Source organism: Delphinus delphis, chromosome X (genome assembly GCF_949987515.2).
Source record: "Delphinus delphis chromosome X, mDelDel1.2, whole genome shotgun sequence".
In the NCBI taxonomy this organism is placed as follows: Eukaryota; Metazoa; Chordata; class Mammalia; order Artiodactyla; family Delphinidae; genus Delphinus; species Delphinus delphis.
In genome coordinates, this window is record NC_082704.1 from 83807901 (window position 1) to 83832056 (window position 24156).

Genomic DNA, 24156 nt, shown 5'->3' on the forward strand with positions numbered 1-24156 from the left:
ATGGCCATACCTTGCCTTCAGTGCTACTCCTTTCTGTTCTTGGAACTGGGACCTGGCTGTGCTTGAGCCCCTTGAATCACACTCAGGGGCTTGGGCTGATGGCCCCTCTTGTCAAGAGGACTTAAAGGAAGGCAGATGGGTTTCTGCTAAAGGAGGATCCAGCCTGCAGAAAGAAGCCCAGGGGGCTGGCTGGAGGGGTTATTGAGGAGCATCTGAGCTGGCTGGATAACCAGCTCTCTCCTAAGCCATCTCCCCATCCTGGGCAACTTCTATGGTAGGTACTACTGGTAGCCATGGCCATCATGGCTGCTGCTCCCTCTTCCCCCTTTGGCTTTCTTTCTTCAATATCCCGTTTTGCTTCCTAAGAAAGGAATTTGGGGGTAATGAATGATAGGGTGTGTGTTTAATGATAGTGCCTTAGGAGAAAGGGGTTGTTGCCTCCACAGCTAGGCCTGGAGCTACATGGTTGGTGGTTGGCATTTTCTTACCTCTGTGCTTATTTCTCCTCATCCTCTTTCCCCACTGCCTAAGGAGGGGATGGTTTCAACTTTAGGACTACTGAGACTTCCCTTTTCTGACTGCTTCTTGAAGGAATGGCTAGGAGAAGCCTTAGGTGTATAAGCTTTTTGAGATAGATCCCTCTTTGGGGAGGCGGGGTCGTGTGGTATCCTAAAAAGGGTTGGAGGACCTGAGCCTCATTCTCAACTGCTGGTTACTAGCTGTGTGTTCTTGGCAAAGCAGTTCAGCTCTCTGTGTCTCTGTTTCTGCATCTGTAAAGGGGCCATAATAATAGCGCTTACTGATAAGGCTGGAGTGAGGATTGAATCAGCTAATGCATGCAAAGTGTGCAGTGCCAGGTACATCTTAAGTATCCAATAAGTGGTCCCTGTTGTTATTTTTTTTAAGTTAATAGTGTTATGTTTTTATAAGTTAAACTATGCTGAGTGATTTCACACATGGGACTGCATTTAATCCAGACGTTAACTCATGAGTAAGGGATGGTGATCGTCTCCATTTTACAGATAAAGAGTCTACAACAGAGAAGTGACTTGCCCCAGGTCACACTGCTAGGATTGGAATGTGAGTGTGGACTGACTCCAAGTCTAGGCCTCTTCAGGAAGAATAACAGGCCAAGTATTAGACCCTATAGATAGTTTCCTCTCCTTTCCTAATCTAGGGCTAGAAGGCTCCAGCTCTGGCTACAGTTCCTCCACTGGGATTTTCCTCCCTGCAGCTTGTGCTTTTCTCCCAGTGGTCCCAAAGCCCCCACTGCCTTGCTTCTGTCTCCTTTAGGGTTGTTTCCCACTCCTGGAGAAACCCTAGAGAGAGTAAGAGCCTTTGTAAGCTATCTTTCAAAGTGTGGCAAGGGAGTGATGCTAGTGGAACCTTGACAGTGGATGGACAAATCTGGATGGAAGTACTCTTAAACCATCGAGAAGGAAAAGTCTGAGCTGACAGCCCTTAATATAGCACCTACTACATATTGACCACTTGTTATGCATCAGTATGTGTCCCAGATGCTTTGAGAATATTCTCTCTCATCCCCACAATAACCTAGCCAGGTAAGGATTATTGTTTTGGTTTGGTTTGGTTTTTTTTTTGGATAAGAAAACTGACTAAAGCTCAGATAGGTTAAGTGACTTACACAGAATCACACATCCAAAATGGTAGTTAGGCTATGAACCTAGTAGATCTGTCTCACTTGTTTTTGTCTCGTTGCCTGCTGGCTTGGTATAGTTGGTAGGATGAGACTAACGTACATGAAATGATGATGAGCAATATCAAACATTATATTATGATGGGCTAAATTGTGGGGACTAGATTACTAAGGACAAGCTCCCTGGAGTAGACATTACTCGAGCAGTACCTTGAATAACAGGTGGGATTTAGAGTAACAAAATGAGAGAGGGCATTCCAGGCAGAGGGAACATTCACGGTAACAACTGAAACCCCATTCTAGGCAGTTGACATTCATGGTCTCATTTGATTTTTTTACAACTCCATTAACTAGGTACTCTTATCCCCACTTTACAGTCATGGAAGCTAGAGCTCTGAGAAGTGAAAGCACCTGTCTAAAGCAACAGAGCTTTTAAGTGGTGGATTCCAACCAAGGTCCAATTCCAGAGCCTGTGCTAGATTCTACTAGAAAACCAAAAGCAGAGGCACAAAGCTGGTTGCAGGGTATGATCGGAACAGAGACATGAGAGGTTGGGCTGGGTGGGTAAAGACAGCTTATAAAGGGCTTTGAAAGTCTGATCCAGTTTACACTTGCTGCAGGAAAGGTTAAGAAATAGGGAACTAGTGAAGATTCTTGAATAGGAAAGTGCCACAATCCAGTTGTTGTCTGACATGATACGATCTAAAAGCAGTGACTGGAGGTGGAACAAGGTGAGACTGGCTGGCGGAATAACACAGCCATAACACAACACATTTTGGGTTTTGTTTTTGTTTTTTTTTTGGACCTTTGCTCTTTATTTTTTTCTTTACACCTTTATTGGAGTATAATTGCTTTACAATGGTGTGCTAGTTTCTGCTTTATAACAAAGTGAATCAGTTATACATCTACATATGTTCCCATCTCTCTTCCCTCTTACGTCTCCCTCCCTCCCACCCTCCCTGTCCCACCCCTCTAGGTGGTCACAAAGCACCGAGCTGATCTCCCTGTGCTATGCGGCTGCTTCCCACTAGCTATCTATTTTACGTTTGGTAGTGTATATATGTCCATGCCACTCTCTCGCTTTGTCACAGCTTACACTTCCCCCTCCCCATATCCTCAAGTCCATTATCTAGTAGGTCTGTGTCTTTATTCATGTCTTACCCCTAGGTTCTTCATGACATTGTTTTTTTTCCTTAAATTCCATGTATATGTGTTAGCATACGGTATTTGTCTTTCTCCTTCTGCCTTACTTCACTCTGTATGACAGACTCTAGGTCCATCCACCTCATTACAAATAGCTCACTTTCGTTTCTTCTTATGGCTGAGTAATATTCCATTGTATATATGTGCCACATCTTCTTTATCCATTTATCCCATGATGGACAATTAGGTTGTTTCCATCTCCTGGCTATTGTAAATAGAGCTGCAATGAACATTGTGGTACATGACTCTTTATGAATTATGGTTTTCTCAGGGTAAATGCCCAGTAGTGGGATTGTTGGGTCATATGGTAGTTCTATTTGTAGTTTTTTAAGGAACCTCCATACTGTTCTCCATAGTGGCTGTACCAATTCACATTCCCACCAGCAGTGCACGAGTTTTCCCTTTTCTCCACACCCTCTCCAGCATTTATTCTTTCTATATTTTATGATGATGGCCATTCTGACCGGTGTGAGATGATATCTCATTGTAACTTTGATTTGCATTTCTCTAATGATTAATGATGTTGAGCATTCTTTCATGTGTTTGTTGGCAGTCTGTATTATCTTCTTTGGAGAAATGTCTATTTAGGGCTTCTGCCCATTTTGGGATTGGGTTGTTGTTTTACTGTTATTGAGCTGAATGGGCTGCTTGTAAATTTTGGAGATTAATCCTTTGTCAGTTGCTTCATTTGCAAATATTTTCTCCCATTCTGAGGGTTGTCTTTTGGTCTTGTTTATGGTTTCCTTTGCTGTGCAAAAGCTTTGAAGTTTCATTGGTCCCATTTGTTTATTTTTGTTTTTATTTCCATTTCTCTAGGAGGTGGGTCAAAAAGGATCTTGCTGTGATTTATGTCATAGAGTGTTCTCCCTATGTTTTCCTCTTAGAGTTTGATAGATTCTGGCCTTACATTTAGATATTTAATCCATTTTGAGCTTATTTTTGCGTATGGTGTTAGGGAGTGATCTAATCTCATACTTTTACATGTACCTGTCCTGTTTTCCCAGCACCACTTATTGAAGAGGCTGTCCTATCTCCACCGTACATTCCTGCCTCCTTTATCAAAGATAAGGTGACCATACGTCCGTGGGTTTATCTCTGGGCTTTCTATCCTGTTCCATTGATCTATATTTCTGTTCTTGTGCCAGTACCATACTGTCTTGATTACTGTAGCTTTGTAGTATAGTCTGAAGTCAGGGAGCCTGATTCGTCCAGCTCCGTTTTTCGTTCTCAAGATTGCTTTGGCTATTCGGGGTCTTTTGTGTTTCCATACAAATTGTGAAATTTTTGTTCTAGTTCTGTGAAAAATGCCAGTGGTAGTTTGATAGGGATTGTATTGAATCTGTAGATTGCTTTGGGTAGTACAGTCATTTTCACAATGTTGATTCTTGCAATCCAAGAACGTGGTATATCTCTCCATCTATTTGTATCATCTTTAATTTCTTTCATCAGTGTCTTATAGTTTTCTGCATACAGGTCTTTTGTCTCCTTAGGTAGGTTTATTCCTAGATATTTTATTCTTTCTGTAGCAATGGTAAATGGGAGTGTTTTCTTGATTTCACTTTCAGATTTTTCATCATTAGTGTATAGGAATGCCAGAGATTTCTGTGCATTAATTTTGTATCCTGCTACTTTACCAAATTCATTGATTAGCTCTAGTAGTTTTCTGGTAGCATCTTTAGGATTCTCTATGTATAGTATCATGTCATTTGCAAACAGTGACAGCTTTACTTCTTCTTTTCCAATTTGGATTCCTTCTGTTTCCTTTTCTTCTCTGATTGCTGTGGCTAAAACTTCCAAAACTATGTTGAATAAGACTGGAGAGAGTAGGCAACCTTGTCTTGTTCCTGACCTTAGTGAAAATGCTTTCAGTTTTTCACCATTGGGGACGATGTTGGCTGTGGGTTTGTCATATATGGCCTTAATTATGTTGAGGAAAGTTCCCTCTATGCCTACTCTCTGCAGGGTTTTTATCATAAATAGGTGTTGAATTTTGTCGAAAGCTTTCTCTGCATCTATTGAGATGATCATATGGTTTTTCTCCTTCAATTTGTTAATATGGTGTATCACGTTGATTGATTTGCGTATATTGAAGAATCCTTGCATTCCTGGAATAAACCCCACTTGATCATGGTGTAGGATCCTTTTAATATGCTGCTGGATTCTGTTTGCTAGTATTTTGTTAAGGATTTCTGCATCCATGTTCATCAGTGATATTGGCCTGTAGTTTTCTTTCTTTGTGACATCTTTGTCTGGTTTTGGTATTAGGGTGATGGTGGCCTCATAGAATGAGTTTGGGAGTGTTCCTCCCTCTGCTATATTTTGGAAGAGTTTGAGAAGGATAGGTGTTAGCTCTTCTCTAAATGTTTGATAGAATTTGCCTGTGAAGCCATCTGGCCCTGGGCTTTTGTTTGTTGGAAGATTTTTGTTGTTGTTGTTGTTGTTGTTGTGGTACGCGGGCCTCTCACTGTTGTGGCCTCTCCCGTTGCAGAGCACAGGCTCCGGACATGCAGGCTCAGTGGCCATGGCTCACGGGCCCAGCCGCTCCACGGCATGTGGGATCGTCCCTGACCAGGGCATGAACCCGCGTCCCCTGCATCGGCAGGCAGACTCTCAACCACTGCGCCACCAGGGAAGCCCTGTTGGAAGACTTTTAATCACAGTTTCAATTTCAGTGCTTGTGATTGGTCTGTTCATGTTTTCTATTTCCTCCTGATTCAGTCTTGGCAGGTTGTGCTTTTTTAAGAATTTGCCCATTTCTTCCAGGTTGTCCATTTTATTGGCTTAGAGTTGCCTGTAGTAATCTCTCCTGATCCTTTGTATTTCTGCAGTGTCAGTTGTTACTTCTTCTCTTCCATTTCTAATTCTATTGACTTGAGTCTTCTCCCTTTTTTTCTTGATGAGTCTGGCTAATGGTTTATCAATTTTTTTACCTTCTCAAAGAACCAGCTTTTAGTTTTATTGATCTTTGCTATCATTTCCTTCATTTCTTTTTCATATATTTCTCATCTGATCTTATGATTTCTTTCCTAATGCTAACTTTGGGTTTTATTTGTTCTTCTTTCCCTAATTGCTTTAGGTGCAAGGTTATGTTGTTTATTCGAGATGTTTCGTGTTTCTTAAGGTAGGATTGTATTGCTATAAACTTCCCTCTTAGAACTGCTATTGCTGCATCCCATAGGTTTTAGGTTGTCGTGTCTCCATTGTTATTTGTTTCTAGGTATTTTTTCATTTCCTCTTTGATTTCTTCAGTGATCACTTCGTTATTAAGTAGTGTATTGTTTAGCTTCCATGTGTTTGTATTTGTTACAGATCTTTTCCTGTAATTGATATCTAGTCTCATAGCGTTGTGGTCGGAAAAGATACTTGATACAATTTCAATTTTCTTAAATTTACCGATGCTTGATTTGTGACCCAAGATATGATCTATCCTGGAGAATGTTCCATGAGCAGTTCAGAAAAATGTGCATTCTGTTGTTTCTGGATGGAATGTCCTATATTATCAATTAAGTCCATCTTGTTTAATATATCATTTAAAGCTTGTGTTTCCTTATTTTTTTTCATTTTGGATGATCTGTCCATTGGTGAAAGTGGGGTGTCAAAGTCCCCTACTATGAATATGTTACTGTCGATATCCCCTTTTATGGCTGTTAGTATTTGCCTTATGTATTGAGGTGCTCCTATGTTGGATGCATAAATATTTACAATTGTTATATCTTCTTCTTGGATCGATCCCTTGATCGTTATGTAGTGTCCTTCTTTGCCTCTTCTAAAAGTCTTTATTTTAAAGTGTATTTTGTCTGATATGAGAATTGCTACTCCAGTTTTCTTTTGGTTTCCATTTACATGGAATATCTTTTTCCATCACTTCACTTTCAGTCTGTATGTGTATCTAGGTCTGAAGTGGGTCTCTTGTAGACAGCATATATATGAGTCTTGTTTTTGTACCCATTCAGCCAGTCTGTGTCTTTTGGTGGGAGCATTTAATCCATTTACATTTAAGGTAATTATCGATATGTATGTTCCTATTCCCATTTTCTTAATTGTTTTGGGTTTGTCATTGTAGGTCTTTTCCTTCTCTTGTGTTTCTTGCCTAGAGAAGGTCCTTTAGCATTTGTTGTAAAGCTGGTTTGGTTGTGCTGAACTCTCTCAGCTTTTGCTTGTCTGTAAAGGTTTTAATTTCTCCATCAAATCTGAATGAGATCCTTGCTGGGTAGAGTAATCTTGGTTGTAGGTTGTTCTCCTTCATCACTTTAAATATGTCCTGCCAGTCCCTTCTGGCTTGCAGAGTTTCTGCTGAAAGATCAGCTGTTAGCCTTATGTGGATTCCCTTGTGTGTTATTTGTTGTTTTTCCCTTGCTGCTTTTAAAATGCTTTCTTTGTATTTAATTTTTGACAGTTTGATTACTATGTGTCTTGCCATGTTTGGTTTTATCCTGTATGGGACTCTCTGTGCTTCCTGGGCTTGATTTACTATTTCCTTTCCCATATTAGGGAAGTTTTCAACTATAATCTCTTCAAATATTTTCTCAGTCCCTTTCTTTTTCTCTTCTTCTTCTGGAACCCCTATAGTTTGAATGTTGGTGCAGTTAATTTTGTCCCAGAGGTCTCTGAGACTGTCCTCAGTTCTTTTCATTCTTTTTTCTTTATTCTGCTCTGCAGTGGTTATTTCCACTATTTTGTCTTCCAGGTCACTTATCCATTCTTCTGCCTCAGTTATTCTGCTATTGATCCTATCTAGAGTATTTTTCATTTTATTTATTGTGTTGTTCATCGTTGCTTGTTTCCTCTTTAGTTCTTCTCGGTCCTTGTTAAATGTTTCTTGTATTTTCTCTATTCTATTTCCAAGATTTTGGATCATCTTTACTATCATTATTCTGAATTCTTTTTCAGGTAGACTGCCTATTTCCTCTTCATTTGTTAGGTCTGGTGGGTTTTTATCTTGCTCCTTCATCTGCTGTGTGTTTTTCTGTCTTCTCATTTTGCTTATCTTACTGTGTTTGGGGTCTCGTTTTTTGCAGGCTGCAGGTTCGTAGTTCCCGTTGTTTTTGGTGTCTGTCTCCAGTGGCTAAAGTTGTTTCAGTGGGTTGTGTAGGCTTCCTGGTGGAGGGGACTAGTGCCTGTGTTCTGGTGGATGGGGCTGGATCTTGTCTTTCTGGTGGGCTAGTCCACGTCTGGTGGTGTGTTTTGGGGTGTCTGTGGACTTATTATGATTTTAGGCAGCCTCTCTGCTAATGGGTGGGGTTGTGTTCCTGTCTTGCTAGTTGTTTGGCATATGGTGTCCAGCACTGTAGCTTGCTGGTCGTTGAGTGAAGCTGGGTGCTGGTGTTGAGATGGAGATCTCTGGGAGATTTTCGCCATTGATATTATGTGGAGCTGGGAGGTCTCTTGTGGACCTGTGTCCTGAAGTTGGCTCTCCCACCTGAGAGGCACAACACTGACTCTTGGCTGCAACACCAAGAGCCTTTCATCCACACGTCTCAGAATAAAAGGGAGAAAAAGAAGAAAGAAAGAAAGAAAGAAAGAAAGAAAGAAAGAAAGGGGAAAGAAGGAAAGAAAGGAAGGGAGGAAGGAGGGAAGGAAGGAAGGAGGGAAGGAAGGAAGAACGAAATGAAAGAAAGAAAAAGGATAAAATAAAATAAAGTAAGATAAAATAAAATAATTAAAATAAAAAATAATTATTAAGAAAAAAAAATTTTTTTAAGGAAAAAAAAGAGAGAACCCTAGGACAAATGGTGACAGAAAAGCTATACGGACAAAATCTCACACAGAAGCATACACATACACACTCACAAAAAGAGGAAAAGGGGAAAAAATAGTAAGTCTTGCTCTTAAAGTCCACATCCTCAATTTGGGATGATTCGTTGTCTCTTCAGGTATTCCACAGATGCAGGGTACATCAAGTTGATTGTGGAGCTTTAATCCACTGCTTCTGAGGCTGCTGGGAGAGATTTCCCTTTCTCTTCTTTGTTCGCCCAGCTCCTGGGGCTCAGCTTTGGATTTGGCCCCGCCTCTGCGTGTAGGTCGCCAGAGGGCGTCTGTTCTTCCCTCAGACAGGAAGGGGTTAAAGGAGCAACTGCTTCCAGGACTCTGGCTCCCTCAGGCCTCGGGGAGGGCGGGGCACGGGGGCGGGGCACGGGGGCGCAGCGGAAGTGGCTGGCGGGCCGTTACACCAGCCTGAGGCGCGCTGTGTGCGGCGGCAGTGGCCGGCGGGCGTTACACCAGCCTGAGGCACGCAGTATGCGGCGGCAGAGGCCGGCGGGCCGTTACACCAGCCTGAGGCGCGCATGGGCCGTTACACCAGACTGAGGTGCGCTGTTTGTTCTCTCGGGGAAGTTGTCCCTGGATCCCGGGACCCTGGCAGTGGTGGGCTGCACAGGCTCCCCGGAAGGGAGGTGTGAAAAGTGACCTGTGCTCCCACACAGGCTTCTTGGTGGCGGCAGCAGCAGCCTTAGCGTCTCATGCCCATCTCTGGGGTCCGCGCTGTTAGCCGCGGCTCCCGCCCGTCTCCTGAGCTCCTTTAAGCAGCGTTCTTAATCCCCTCTCCTCACGCACCAGGAAACAAAGAGGGAAGAAAAATTCTCTTGCCTCTTCGGCAGGTCCAGACTTTTCCCCAGACTCCCTCCTGGCTAGCCGTGGTGCACTAGCCCCCTTCAGGCTGTGTTCACGCCGCCAACCCCAGTCCTCTCCCTGGGATCCGACCGAAGCCGAGCCTCAGCTCCCAGCCCCCACCCGCCCCGGCGGATGAGCAGACAAGCCTCTCGGCTGGTGAGTGCTGGTCAGCGCCGATCCTCTGTGCGGGAATCTCTCCGCTTTGTCCTCCGCACCCCTGTTGCTGCGCTCTCCGCCGCGGCTCTGAAGCTTTCCCGCTCCGCCACCCGCAGTCTCCACCCGCGAAGGGACTCCTAGTGTGTGGAAACTTTTCCTCCTTCACAGCTCCCTCCCACTGGTGCAGGTCCCGTCCCTATTCTTTTGTCTCTGTTTTTTTCTTTTTTTCTTTTGCCCTACCCAGGTACGTGGGGAGTTTCTTGCCTTTTGGGAGGTCTGAGGTCTTCTGCCAGCGTTCAGTAGTTGTTCTGTAGGAGTTGTTCCACGTGCAGATGTATTTCTGATGTCTCTGTGGGGAGGAAGTTGATCTCCGCATCTTACTCTTCCGCCATCTCCCCACAGTCTCCAACACAGCATTTTGGACATAAAGTGTTAAAGGCTAGAACAGGAACTGTGGGTGGCGTGCTCTGTGGAGGAACAAAATGATTATGTGGAATAGCCTCAATGAAAATAGTGGTGGGGAGCTGGGGGAGAGATAGAAAGAGGAAAAGCCAAAGAGATACTGTAAAAGAAGGCTCAGTAGAATTTAGTTAAAGACTGGATGGTTGGTGCACTCAACTTCAGGAATGCTGGATGTGGAAGAAGGGCCCAAAATAAGAGAGGTGCCGTGCTCTCCACTGTATCCTCGTGCCTAGAAATGTTGTACATGGTACCTAGCACATACTAGTACATAGTACTTCTGTGAGATGCTTTATAAATCGTTGTTAATGGATGACTTCTGGGTAACAGCCACTGGAGAGATTTCTAGCATCATGGTTTTGTGTGTGAAACTCTGGAGCAAGTGCCTCCCCACAAGGTCTTCTAGTGCCTTGAGCGTCCCTGCTGGGCACTCTGAATCCATAATAGAACAGTGTGGTTAAATGTGGGAGCCTCACCTCCTTTCCTTCCCATAAGTTTTAGCCACTGCTACTGACCTGTGGCTCTGGTTCCTGCCCTTTGGTAGGCAGCTTCCCCTGCCCTTCCTCTTACACCTCCTTCTCTGTGTCTGGCCTGTTACCGCTCAACACATGTTTTCCTCAGCAAGGTCATTCTCCTCAGGACTACCTTTTTAGGCCTTAGCCCTCTAGAGCTCAGCACAGCTGGGATATTCTGTGTTTCCGCTGGGGTGAGGGGCATTCCCAGCTATGATGGAATCAGCTTGAGTCTGTCTACTACTGCTCCTGGGAGGTAGAGAGCTGATTTATCCCCCTCTATAACAAGAGTGTTGAAAACATGGGTCCTTATCTTAGTCAACTCTGCTCCCTCAGTGTGTCTAGTATGGAATCTGCCACGGTAAATGAATGAATAAATTAGTAAATAAGCTATCATCTATTTATCTCTCCACCATCTCCTTTATTTATCATGTTTCTCTTACTCTGTCATTATTTTGTTCTGTCATTATTTTGTTCTCTATCACCCATTTCTCTCTGTGTAGTTCCTTATAGTCTTTCTCAGACTTTTTTTCCTTTCTGTCATTTATTTTTCTCTGTACCATCTCTCCCTCTTATCTCTGTCATCTGCCTGGTCCTTCTGACATCTATCTTCCCTTTTTTCCTCTCCCCTCCCCTCCTCTCCTCTCCCCTCCCCTCCCTTTCCCTCCCTCTCTTTCTCTCTCCTTCCCCCTTCCCTCCTCCCTTTCCCATCTCTCTTATTCTCCCCCCTCCCCTCATTCTCTCTCATACTAATCATCTCTTTATCTTCTGGCACTACCCATGCCCCATACATGCTCTTCCCCATCCCATTCTTCCCCACTTGCAAGAGTGGCATCTATTCATGTGAAATATACCAGAGCACAGGGATGGGTCCTGTAGAAGCCAGTCAGTGCAAGAGTTGTGGCTGCAGCCTCCAGCACCAGACAGATGCTGTGGTTGTATCCAGAGCCTTGGCCTCAGACCCATTTCCCTTTATTCACCCCTGTCCTGCTGAACAGCCAGTCTCCCCTGTCAGCCTAGCACACCATCCACCATCTCGTTCTATTCTCCCTGGCAGGAGTTGGGGCTCCTTGCCACCCTTTTGCCTACAAACTTGGGGATCTCACCTCTGTGCCCATCTTATCCTTCACTCTCTGAATGTCTTTACCATGCTTTATTTGAATTAGGTCTTTCTCTCTCACTAATCTGTAAGTTCTCAAGGGCAAAGCCATATTTGATTGATCTCTGTATCCCCAGAGGTATGTACAGATGGTACACAAGACACATACAACAAATGCTTATCAAATGAATAAGCCAAAAATTGGCAGCCAATTGGTGTTGACTTGCTCAAACTTCTCAGTCATTTACCTATCCCTTTCTTAGAGAAAAATGGGAAGATTGGCCAGAATGATTTTTTTCTCAGAGAAAACTTAGGGTGGGCACACTATTCATTGGGAAGCAGCACTCACTTATTCCACAAATATTTATTGAGCATCTACTATGCATCCGGCACTGCTGTACACGCTTGGGATACACCCATGAGCAAAAGAGCCCTGTGACGCTAACATTCTGTATCTCCAGGCATTGTCCTTGGGGTGAAGGAGATTTGAGTACTGAGAGCTGAGGGGGTGGCCACTAAGATTCCTACATCAGCTCCTTGCAAGATGTTCTACTTCATTTAAGGGAAAGAGGGGGTGGGGGCGGAAGCTGCCTGGGAAGTGATTTCAGCTCTGGTTCCCTAAGTTGACTTCCTGTCCCTTTCTTACTGTAGGAGGAACGCCCCCGTCAGTAGGCCACATTCATGGCATGTGGCCAAGCTGCTGGAGGGATGCCCTGAAGCAGCCACCAACATGCACTTCCCTTCTGAAGCCTTCAGCTTGTCCTGGCATTCCGGCTGCAACACGAGGTAAGTCTAGAACCCTCCCCTCAAGATAGGGTAGAGGCTAGATCACCCAGCCACTTCCTCTCCTCTGCTCTCATCCCCGTTGGAGGCTGTAGAGCCCAGAGTGCTATCCCGGAAAATGGGGTGGGTTTCCAGTGTGCCTGGCTTCTGGTCCTCGTCTACTGAGAACTGTCTGTGACTTTGGGACAGTCCCTTTCCTTTTAAAAAATGTTTCCTTGAAATACTGACCTCACTCGACTTGCAAAACACCACTTTCTCCTCCTTTTCTCCTTATTTCCTTTGCAGTCTCTTTCCCTGGCTCCTCTGCATCATCCTGGTCTCTGATATCGGTGGCCCTGGGGCTGGGTTCTGGTCCTCTTCTCTAGCTACAGTGACTCATGGTGACCTCATCCATTGTTCCTCTCATCCCAGCTCTGTCACAGAACCAAAGCTTTCAGAATGGGAACCTCCCTGAATAGCAGGGTCCACCTGCAATGAGGATCTCTCAATTTAGGGTGCTTGGGATGGTCTGTGGTTGAAAGAGCTGCCCAGCAGACTCAGAGAACTTTCTCAGCAAGCCCAGAGCCAGCAAAGCTGCTGGCCTCAGCTGCCTTTTCCCTTCCACAACAAGATCTTCCCTCTGAGAAGGGATTTCTGTTGAGGAGGCTCAGGGAAGCTAAGGGTTGAGTTTGCCCTGACTCGGTGTCTTTATTTGGCATCGGAAGTCAGGGGCTCAGGGAGGAGGCAGAGGCAGTTTTGTTCTGGGAGAATACACAGAAATACATTCTGAGCTTGGCTCCTGTTTGAGTGGGGGTGTGGCTGTTTTCAGCAGGAAGGGTGGTGGGTTGGGTAGCAGATCTCCTTGCCAAGGAGTAATTGATGGATTCCTAGCCAAGAGGTCAAGTAAGTGGAGTGGCTAAGGGGCAAGGCAGGGAGCAAGAATTAGGAAAGGCTGACCTGGGGGATCTTGTGGGCTCCCGCCACTGCTCAGCTCTGGTGTTTGGAACTGTGGCCTTTCTGAGGGCAGCCTGCAACCTCCTGGGTTTCTAGCCACAGGGTGTTACTGGCATGACTTGGCTCATTTTGGCTTTGTGTGTGGGAAATGGTACTTAAAATTCAAGATTGTGTCTGATCCTAGTCCCTTCTTTGTTCTCCCTGGTTTGGCTTTGCCATGGGGGATGAGGGTGGCCTGGGTGGGCAGGGACCACTATAGTATCAAAAGTCATAGTAGAGAGGATGCTGATAACAATAGCCATGAAAACAACAATCAAGAGAGCAGCAGCTCCAGGTATTGAACCTTCACTAGGTGCCCAGGCTGCGACAAGAGCTTCACTTTTATTATCTGGTTTCACCCACAAAGCAACCCTCTGATACAGATATTACTATTATTTACATTTAACAGACAGTGTAGCAGAAGACCTAGGACATTAGACTCGTAGAGGCCTGGGTTCAAATTCCAGGTCTGCTTCTTTAGCTGCTGTGTGAGCTTGTCAGTTTACTTTCCCTCTCTCAGCTTCAGTTTTCTCATTTGTCAAGTGGAGATAATAATCTCTCCCCTTCAATTTGAAATGAGACATTGTAAAGTGCCTGGCACATTGTAGGTTCTTGGTAAATGGTGAGGATTACTATTACCAAGAAAAGAACAGGGGGACACCTAAATTCTGGCCCTGTCTGGGCCATGAACTAGAGCTGGGCGATGTTGAGAAAATCACATCCTCACAATCACTTCCCTTTGCAGGGCTTGCTTGACACCAATGATTCTCAAAAGCATATGGTCCCTGAACCAACAGCACCAGCATCACCCAGGAACTTGTCAGAAGTAAAATTCTCAGGATCCACCCAGACCTAAAACTCTGGACATGAGACCTAGTCACTTGTGTTTTGATGAGCCCTCTGGGTGATTCTGATACATGCTCAAATTTGAGAACCACTGATTTACAAAATGGGCTGGCTGAAATTAAATCAGCCCTTTAGGGCCCCTCTCAAATGCTAATAGTCCGTGCTTGTTTCTCCTAGCAGAGAGCTATAGCTGACTCCCTGGGGACAGCAATAGTCCAGAAGCAATTCTAGACTCACTGAAGGCAGAGAAACAGAGCACAACCCTCAGTGGAGTTCTTACACTGTTAGTCTTTGGGATCTTGCCCTATCCTTCTTCCACATATCATCTTGTCTCCCATTTTACCACATTTCTGTAGTACCCCCAGTGTCCATCTGTTCCCCTGTTTCCCTTCCTTCCTCTTTTGCCTTATCTCTCACTTGTGACATGGGTGCCTCTGGGTTGTCCTGCTTCTCCCATGGCAGGGCTGGCCAAGGTGGGAAAGGGATCTGGTGACGTAACTAACTGGTGTGCCCTGTGTCTTGCAGTGACGTGTGTGTGCAGTGGTGTCCACTCTCCCGGCACTGCAGCACTGAGAAAAGCAGCTCCATTGGCAGCATGGAGAGCCTGGAGCAACCAGGCCAAGCCACCTATGAGGGCCACCTCTTGCCCATTGACCAGAGCACATACCCCAATCAGCGTGACTCAGCCTATAGCTCCTTCTCGGCCAGCTCAAATGCCTCTGACTGTGCCCTTTCCCTCAGGCCAGAGGAGCCAGGCTCTGTGGACTGCATCATGCAAGGCCCAGGGCCAACCAAGGCCCCTAATGGCCAGCTTAATGTGGCCGAAACCTCAGGAGGTGGCCGGCATACCAGTGGGAGCCACTTGACTCCTAGCTCCCAGATATCATCCCGTCCACAGGAGGTCCACCACTCAGGGCCTGCCAAGGCTGCCAGGGGTCCACCACAACCTCCAGTGAGGCGAGACAGTCTTCAGGCCTCCAGAGCCCAACTCCTCAGTGGAGAGCAGAGCAGGGCTTCTGAGCTTGTGGACTCCTTGCAACAGACGGAGAAACCTAGCTTGGACACCATGCTATCCCCAAGGAACCCTAACAGGTTCTGCTGCCTCAGCGGGCAAGACCAAGTGACAAATGAGGGCCATCAGAACTGTGAGCTCAGCCAACTTCCTGAATCCAGCCAGAAGGGCTCTGAGCATCTACTGATGGAGGCCTCGGCCAAAGCTGTTGGATTCCCAAAAGCATATGACAAAGCTTCCAGCACAGATTCCAGCCCACTTAACCAGGCTTCAGCAGAACTAGCTAAGGCTTCTTCTTTTGGCAGCCCTCCACACCTCACAGGACATCGCCATAGTGCCCCTGAAGAGCTACTGGCGTCCCACTTGCAGCATGTGCACCTTGATACTAGGGACAGCAAGGGGACGGAGCTTCCAGCTGGGCAGGATGGGCAGGAGTGGACTCTATCCCCTTTGCACAGTAGCCACACAGGCAAGAAAAGCCCATGTCCCCCTGCAGGAGGAACCCAGGACCAGCCCAGCAAAGAAAGAAAGACCAGGCCAATGGATGATAGACTTCTGGGTTCGGGGCATCAGAGCCCAAGCAGTTCCCCACATGGAGAGGCTGATGGACATCCTCCAGAAAGAAGTTTCCAGAACCCAAACAGAGCAAGCAGAGCTGACAGTGAATTGGCCAGCCAGCAGTCCTCTGCCTCTGGCTCCCTTGTTCAACAAACCACTAAAGTAGCTGGCCGCACAGAGACAACTGAAGAAGGGGACAGTGAGCCCAAGGAGTGTGGCCGGGTGGGTGGTAGGCGAAATGGAGGGACCCGGGGCCGCTCAATACAAAACCGGCGGAAGAACGAACGTTTTGCTACCAATCTACGTAATGAAATTCAGAGGAGGAAGGCCCAGCTCCAGAAAGGCAAGAGTCCCTTGTCACAGCTGTGTGACACCAAGGAGCCAGTGGAAGAGACCGAGGAGCGCCTAGAAAGTCCTCCACTTCCTGCCTCTAACTCATCCCTTCTATCTTCGTATAAAAAACCACCTAGCCCCAGAGACAAGCTCTTCAACAAGAGCATGATACTCAGGGCTAGGTCTTCAGAGTGCCTCAGCCAAGCCCCTGAGGGCCATGAATCTAGGACGGGCTTGGAGGGACGAATGAGCCCTAGCCAGAGACCTGGCCAGTCCTCTTTGAGCCTGAACACCTGGTGGAAAGCATCTGACCCATCCTCCTCAGACTCTGAAAAAACAAATGTTCACCGTGGAGTCCGTGGAGGTCACTGGAGATGGTCGCCAGAGCACAACCTGCAGCCACATGTGGCACTAGCCGTGGAAAACTCTTCCAACCCAGGTGACAAGGAATTGAAGGCTTCTACTGCCCAAGCTGAGGAGGAAGCCATCCTCTTGCCCTTTGCAGACAGAAGAAAGTTCTTTGAAGAGAGTAGCAAATCCTTATCGACATCTCATTTGCCAGGTTTAACCACTCATAGCAAGACTTTTACCCAGAGACCAAAACCTGTTGACCAAAACTTCCAGCCAATGAGCTCCAGCTATAGGGAATTGAGGCGCCATCCCATGGACCAATCATATCACTCCACAGACCAACCCTGTCATGCCACAGACCAATCATATCATTCCATGTCACCCCTTCAGTCAGAAATTACCACTTACAAAGAATGTTTTGCAAGCAAAGGTCTAGAACAATCCATGTGTTGTAAGCCACTACACTGTGGTGATTTTGATTACCGCAGGACGTGCTCTTACTCCTGCAATGTCCAGGGAGCTGTAGTCCATGACCCTTGCATTTATTGTTCTGGGGAAGTCTGCCCTGCTTTGCGAAAGAGAAATATGATGCCAAACTGCTACAACTGCCGGTGCCACCACCACCAGTGTATCCGGTGTTCAGCTTGTTATCATAATCCCCAGCATGGTACCCTTGAGGACAGCAGCTTGGCACCTGGCAACACTTGGAAACCCAGGAATCCAACAGTGCAGGTGAGAACTTGACTCTTGGATGGGTGAGCTTCATTATTCTCTTTGTGAGGAGAAAGCTAGGTAAATCATTTGAAAACGTAACAATTATAATGTCTTAAAATTATATAGTGCTGGGTCCACCAGGTGGTAGCTTACTAACCTTGGGCAAGACATTCAGTGATCAAAATTGCACTTACCTCATCTTTAGAGGTAGAATAAAATAACTTTTGCTTCACAAAATGAACAACTGGGCTTTATATCCTGACTGTATAATTGGTATCTGAGTGAACTTAAGCAAGTCATCCAGCCACCAAAAGTTGTAGTTATGTGATTCTTTTTAAAGGGAAAAAGAAAAGAATTTTTACCTCATAAAATGGCCAGTACTAAATAAAGTCTTATTACCTCATCTCTAAAGTGGAGGAAAGTAATGGCTGCCTCATGAATTAGTTGGGTGGATCAAATGAGATTGTGTAACACAGAGTGCCAGGCTCAGTGCCTGATCCAAAACAGCATGTATTCCCTTCCATTTCCTGCTTTAAAATATATTTGGAGCTGCAAAACTTGCAGATGTCTCCCAGGCTTTGTTTGCAGAGACCCAGGTCTAAATTGGCTGTTGCTATACCCTGGTTATGACCTACAACTCTAATACAAGCCACCACCATCCCTCAGGGTATCTGTGGAAGGACTCCCTATGCTGTTGCCAGCTTACCACCAGATTCCTTTCCCATGGCTTTCCTAGTGCCACCTTTTGGCTGGTGCATTCAAACCAGAAGTTAGTTCCTGTGTTGAACTGTTTTTGCATAGGCCTACACTTCTGAAAGACTTACTGTATGAAATTGCTCAATACATATTCTTTGAAGAAACGAAACTTAGGGGTAAAGAAGCCTTACACAGAAGAGTACATACTCTACTATTCCTTTATATAAAGTTCTAAAACAGCTATTCTATGGAAAAAAATTTCAAAACAGTGGTTGCCTGTGGCAGGCAGCACAGAGATTGACTAGGAAAGGGCATGAGGGAACTTTGTTGGGTGATGATCTATATCTTGATAAGAGTTTGAGTTACACAGATGTATACATTTGCCAAACCTTAACAGATGTACACTTAATGTTTGTGCATTTCGCTGGAAGTAAATTTTGCCTAAAATACTGTAAACAAATATCAAACTTTAATGATATGTATGCTTGAGCTTTTGAAGTATATTGATTTACACAACTTATTTTCTAGTTTTCAGCATACAGATGTTGCACATATTTTGTTATATTTATCCTTAAGATTTCATGTTTTTGCTGCCATTGTAGATACTATTGTTTTCTTAAGGTCAAGTTAAAATTCTTTACTATTATGTAGAAATGCAATTTAATTTTGTATATTTTCCTTGTATCCTGCAACCTTGCCAAACTCACTTTTCTTGGTAGATTTTAAAAGATTTTCTACATAGACAATCATGTCATCCGTAAATATAAGTAATTTTGTCTTCATTTCCACTGTGTGTGGCTTTATTAGGAGAGGAGGCCCCTATTGCACTGTCTAGGACCTCCAATACAGTGTTTAGTAGAAGTGGTGAGAGCAGATATTGTTACTTTGTTCCCAATTTTTCACTATTAAGTTTGATGTTAGCTGTAGATTTTTTTGTAGATGCCTTATAACAGGTTGAAGAAATTCCCTTTTATTCCTAGTTTGTTGGGAGAGCTTTTATCAAGAGTGGATATTGAATTTTTTTTCAAGTGCTTTTTCTGTATCTATTGAGATGGTCATACAGTTTTTCTCTTTTAGTCTGTTGATATGGTGAATTACATTGATTGACTTTTGAAATAAGAACCAGGCTAGCATTGCCAGAATAAATCCCACTTAGTCATGACGTCTTATCCTTTTTATATATTACCAGATTTGATTTGCTAGTATTTTGTTAAGGATTTTTGTCTATGTATATCACGGATTTTAGTTTGTAGTTTTCTCGTGATGTCTGAGTCTGTTTTTTCTGTTTGTTTGGGTTTTTTGGGGGGTTTTCTTTTGCGGTACGTGGGCCTCTCACCGCTGTGGCCTCTCCCATTGCGGAGCACAGGCTCCGGACGCGCAGGCTCAGTGGCCATGGCTCACAGGCCCAGCCGCTCCGCGGCATGCGGTATCCTCCCGGACCGGGGCATGAACCCGTGTCCCCTGCATGGGCAGGCGGACCCTCAACCACTGCACCACCAGGGAAGCCCGAGTCTGGTTTTCATATCAAGATACTGGCCTCACCAAATGAGTTGGGAATTGTTCTCTTCTCTCCTATTTTCCGGAAGAGTTTGCATAGAACTGGTATTTTTTTTTCCTTGAATGTTTGGTAGAATTCATCATTGAAGCCATCTGGGCCTAGAGTTTTCTTAGTGGAAAGATTTTTGACAACAAATTCAATTTCTTTAATAGATATAGGGTTATCTGGGTTATCTATTTCTTCTTGAGTGAGCTTTGGTAGTTTGCCTTTCAAGGAATTTGTCCATTCCATTTAAGTTTTCAAATGTATGGGGATAAAGTTGTACTTTGAAATGCATCAAGAATTTAAGATGGATTTGTGGATGGATAGAGGAGTGAATAGATATGTGATAAGGCAAATACAGTAAAATACTAACTGTAGAAACTATACAATGGTGAATATATAGGTGTTCATTGTAAACTTGTTCAACTTTTCTAAGTGTTTGAAAATATTCATAAAAAAATGTAGCAGGAAAAAAGGAGAGGAAATATAAAATAATGGTTTAAGGGCATGATGCTGAAACCAGACTACCTGGGTTTGAATTCCTAAGCATTCCCATCTAAAAAAAATGGAAATGATAACAGTACCTACTTCATAAGTTGGTTGAGAGGATTAAATGATGTAACATGTGCAAGGCATTTAGAACAGTAACTACCAGATAGTAATCATTTTTTAAAGGTTAGTTATTATCTTTTAGAATAAAGGGAGATTTGGGTTTACCTTGAGAAACTTTTGCTGAAACAAGGACCTGCAAGTAGACAATGGAGAAAAGGGGCTGAAGTTGGGGGTGGGGATGGGGTAAGCAGATGACAGCTGCAGAACGGTCATCCTAGGGCCAGTAACTCCATAAGGGAAGGAGGTGAGATTTGCAGGTTGCAGCAGCTGACAGTAGCAATGCAGGTGTGCATGTGCCCATACCATGCCTCTCCTTTTGTACTCTGAGGGAAGGACACATTGGTTTCCTAATGTCTGTTAGATTAGATAAGTAGGTCTGCTTAGACGCTAGGCTTTCAGACATGTGGACAGCCGTCCAGAAGCCACTTCATGCCCATTTCTACCCCTGCCACCTGAGCTCACCCTCCCTCCAGACATGGGGAAAACTTGTAGATGCGTTAGGATACCCCAGCTCAGGTGGCTAAGGTAGTTGTGATGGTGGCTATCTGAAGTAGGGTTGAGATCCTGCTCTTTATGGCCCCTGGAAGAGGATGGGGAGTCAATTGGATCCTCTTTGGTGCTGTTAAGAGAACTAAAATCAGCACACACCTAAATCCCTCATGCTTCATGCCAGTTAGTTCTGCATATATTATCAAAGTATTTCATTTAACAACTATATGAGATACATTATAATAGGATCCCCATTTTACAGCTGAGAAAGCTGAGGCTCAGTGAGATCACACATCCTGCAAGTGGTGAAGCTAGGATTTGAACAACATAATGATAATTAACATTTGAGTGTCTATGGCGTACCAGGTGCTGTTCTAGGTGCTTTACATGTGTCAACTCATGTCATCCTCAAAGCAATCAAGAAATAGATACTGTTATTATTATGATCACTATTAAATAGCTGGGGGAAATGAGCTAAGAGGAACTCGGTAGTTTGCCTGAGGTCACACTCAGTGTGGGATTTGAATCCATGTAGTGTGGCCTCAGAGGCCAAGCTCCTAGTTGTGCTACACTGCCTCTCCAAAAGCTGATTGCAAAGCCCAGGCCCTCCCCACTCTGGCAGGATGCCTTCTAGCAGTATAACTTCCACTAGGGCAACAAGTTCCTACCACAGTCAATCCCCATCTGCAACAAGCCATGGAGATATCTGCCTCTTTGATTCAAAGAGTGCAGACAATTTACAGCAACCTAAGTGGCTCAGTGAAAAAAAAAGTAAGGTGATACTGGGGAGTTGAGGAGATTGAGAGTTGGGACAGGACTTTGGTTTGGCCACTTCTATTTACTGAGCACTTCCCACAGGGCTAGACAGGGCATGGACAGGAAATCCTGGCTCCCACTGTGGCAAAATGAGGAATAGTGTCTTTGAAAGCAGGGACATCTTACAAGGGCATCAAGGCAGAATCTGAGTTGAACAAGTGGTTTTTGATGCTCTCACGTGACAGGTACAGGCAGGGACTGCTCTGGTCCTCTGAAAGCTGTGAAACCTCATCGTTTCCATGGCTACTAACGTCCAGAACCTCCTATGTGCCGAGTGCTGTGCTAAACATTCTCTATACACATCCCATTTTATCCTCACTCCTGGGAATCCAGCAAGGCTAGATAGCCTAGTCCTTATTTGCCAGACAGGAAGCTGAGGTTCAGGGAAGTGACATAACTACCCTCAAATAATGAGTATCTTAGCCAGAATGACTGACAACCAGGTGTCTTACCCCCAAAAGGTAGTATTTTTTTTTTTTTTTTTACTGAGGCAAAGTTAATAAAACTTTGAATGGGACCAATAATAGCATTGGAGAAAGCGGGACTTTGGAAGATCAGTGAGGTTTAGGAAAAACTGTGCATTCCCGTTGGGCTAAGTTCTGAGTCACTAGGTAGAGGGTACGGAATGCTGAAATCAGGGAGAACGTCAAAGGCAAATTTGCATTAGGCTTGGAGCTAGAATAGGAAGCAAGGACGTTTTTACAAATGGCATATGTGGCTTGGGCTGCAGGGAAAAGAATGCTTGGGCAAAGCCCTTAAGAACAATATGCCCAGGGTGAAGAGTCTCCTCCTGTAATATGGGGGATGAGTGCTCCCCAGAAATAAGCCCACCTCAGCCACTGTCAGCGGATCTGGAACGAGGAGGAAGGGCCCCTGAAGTACAGGGTGGGCTAGGACAGGGTTGTAGCAGCAGGAGCTTTAGGCCTCAAAGCCTCCTCAGGGGCTGCGGCTTCCAAGAAGTTGCTTTCTATGGTGGAAGAGGCAAGAGGAACAAGCAGGTTCACTGGGAAGAACAAAGAGATTTTCTTTGCAAGAGCCAGAACAAACAGCAAACATGCTAAACTGGTTTTTAACGTGGTTTGGGAGGGGAGTGGAGAAAGAGAGGGAAACTCAGAGTTTCTAGACCACATTGTCCAGGTCCTTGAGTGCTGTCTTAGACTCTGCATGCCCCCAGCAGCCCAGCAAGCCTCCTGACAGAAAGGCAGCCCTCTAGGTACATAGTTCTGTAGCCTGCATGGGAGAGTAGAAGGAACCAGCTGTGGGGGTGGGGAAGAGGGGGTGGGCCTGGCCCAGGACAAGCTCCTGACCTCTTTACATTTTTGAAGCCATCTATATACCTGGCTGTCCAGAGCTCCCTAACTTATCAGAATTTTGCTTTGCAGGACTTTCCTGGGGACAAATGGAAGCCAATAACAGGAAACAGGAAGACCAGCCAGTCAGGGAGGTAAGTGACCGCTCTGGGAGTTGGGGTGAGTTAGTACCTCTGAGGCTTCTGTGGAAACTGGTAAGGTTTTCTGTTTTCTATTTGCTCTGTTTCCTTTGAGGAACCTTGTCTGGTGTCAGTACAAAGGCCTTGGTGCTGTAAGATGTAATCCAGCCTGCCCACCAGGCAGCTGGGCTATAGACCAAACTGATGGGTAGCACATTTTGGAATACGTAAAAAGGAGTATTGTGGGACATTGTGCCCATCAGCTCAGAGGCCTGAGGCAGGTGCCCAGGCACAAGGACATGGGGACCAGACCATGCTAAAACACAGATGGGAAGGTATAAACTATGCTTGCCTTCCAAGCAGCCACTGGGTGGTTGGAGGGGCCAGAGAGGAGGTAAGACTGTCCAGCCACTGCTGTGCCTTTGCCTCAGAATGTTTCTTGGGTTCTGCCACCTTTCTTTTTATAGGGCTTGTTGAGAGATTAAGGTCTGTTCATTAAAAATCCAAGGCAGATCATGCTAACAATAGGTTAGAATTCCTAAAAGAAGGCAGGGACATTTTTACAAATGGTATGTATGGCTTGGGCTAGAGGGGAAAGAGTTGCTTCTGCAGAGCCCTTAAGGAAAAAAGAATGCCCAGAGTGGAGAATCTGTTCCTATAATGTGGGGAACATGGCACCTGGCACTTATGCTCCAAAGACATGAGCCCACCTGTCATAGGTGACCATGTGGAGGAGACAGTTACGTCCTCCAGGTTGCTCTCCATCAGTCTGGTTGGAACCCCTTTTGTGAAATTGTTTGATATACTCTTTCAGCTAGTTCTTCTCCAGGACAAGAGGCCCGTAAATTGTATTGATTCTTTAACTCAAACTCCAGGAATAAAGGAGGGACAGGGAAGACGGCTCTTAGCTGCGCCTCTGTGGGGGCACCTAGGAAGAGGGCTAGAATCTGGATCCCCTGACCTCTGAAAAGCCCAGGGTTCTTTCCAGTGGTCTATATTATCCCCTGTGATTTGGTGGTGTAGTCAGGAATAAATTGGGCTTTCTTTTGACTCCAGAGTCTGGGAAACCTATTGGTTTTCTGATTGGCAATGGAAAGAGAGGAAGCCAACATTTACTGATCACCAGCTAAGTGTCAGTCACTGGGCTGGATCTTTTTATAACCATAATCTCATTTATTCTCCACAACAGTTAATTTTACTACCTATTTTATAGATGAGGTCCACAGAGGTTATATAACTTAGTTGAGGTCGCACAGCTAGTAAGTGATGGAGCCAGGACTCAGACTCAGGTTTGTCTGGCCCCAAAGTTC

General features: G+C 45.1%; 1 protein-coding gene across 1 annotated transcript in view; it reads left to right on the top strand.

The window, feature by feature from the left end:
• Positions 1-24156, top strand: part of SHROOM4 (shroom family member 4) — a 212582-nt gene that overhangs the window by 156339 nt on the left and 32087 nt on the right. Inside the window, exons 3-5 of the mRNA XM_060001655.1 lie at positions 12347-12481; positions 14822-17282; positions 22800-22861. Of these exons, the coding sequence (XP_059857638.1) occupies positions 12347-12481; positions 14822-17282; positions 22800-22861 (2658 nt within the window). The remainder of the gene's footprint in view (positions 1-12346; positions 12482-14821; positions 17283-22799; positions 22862-24156) is intronic.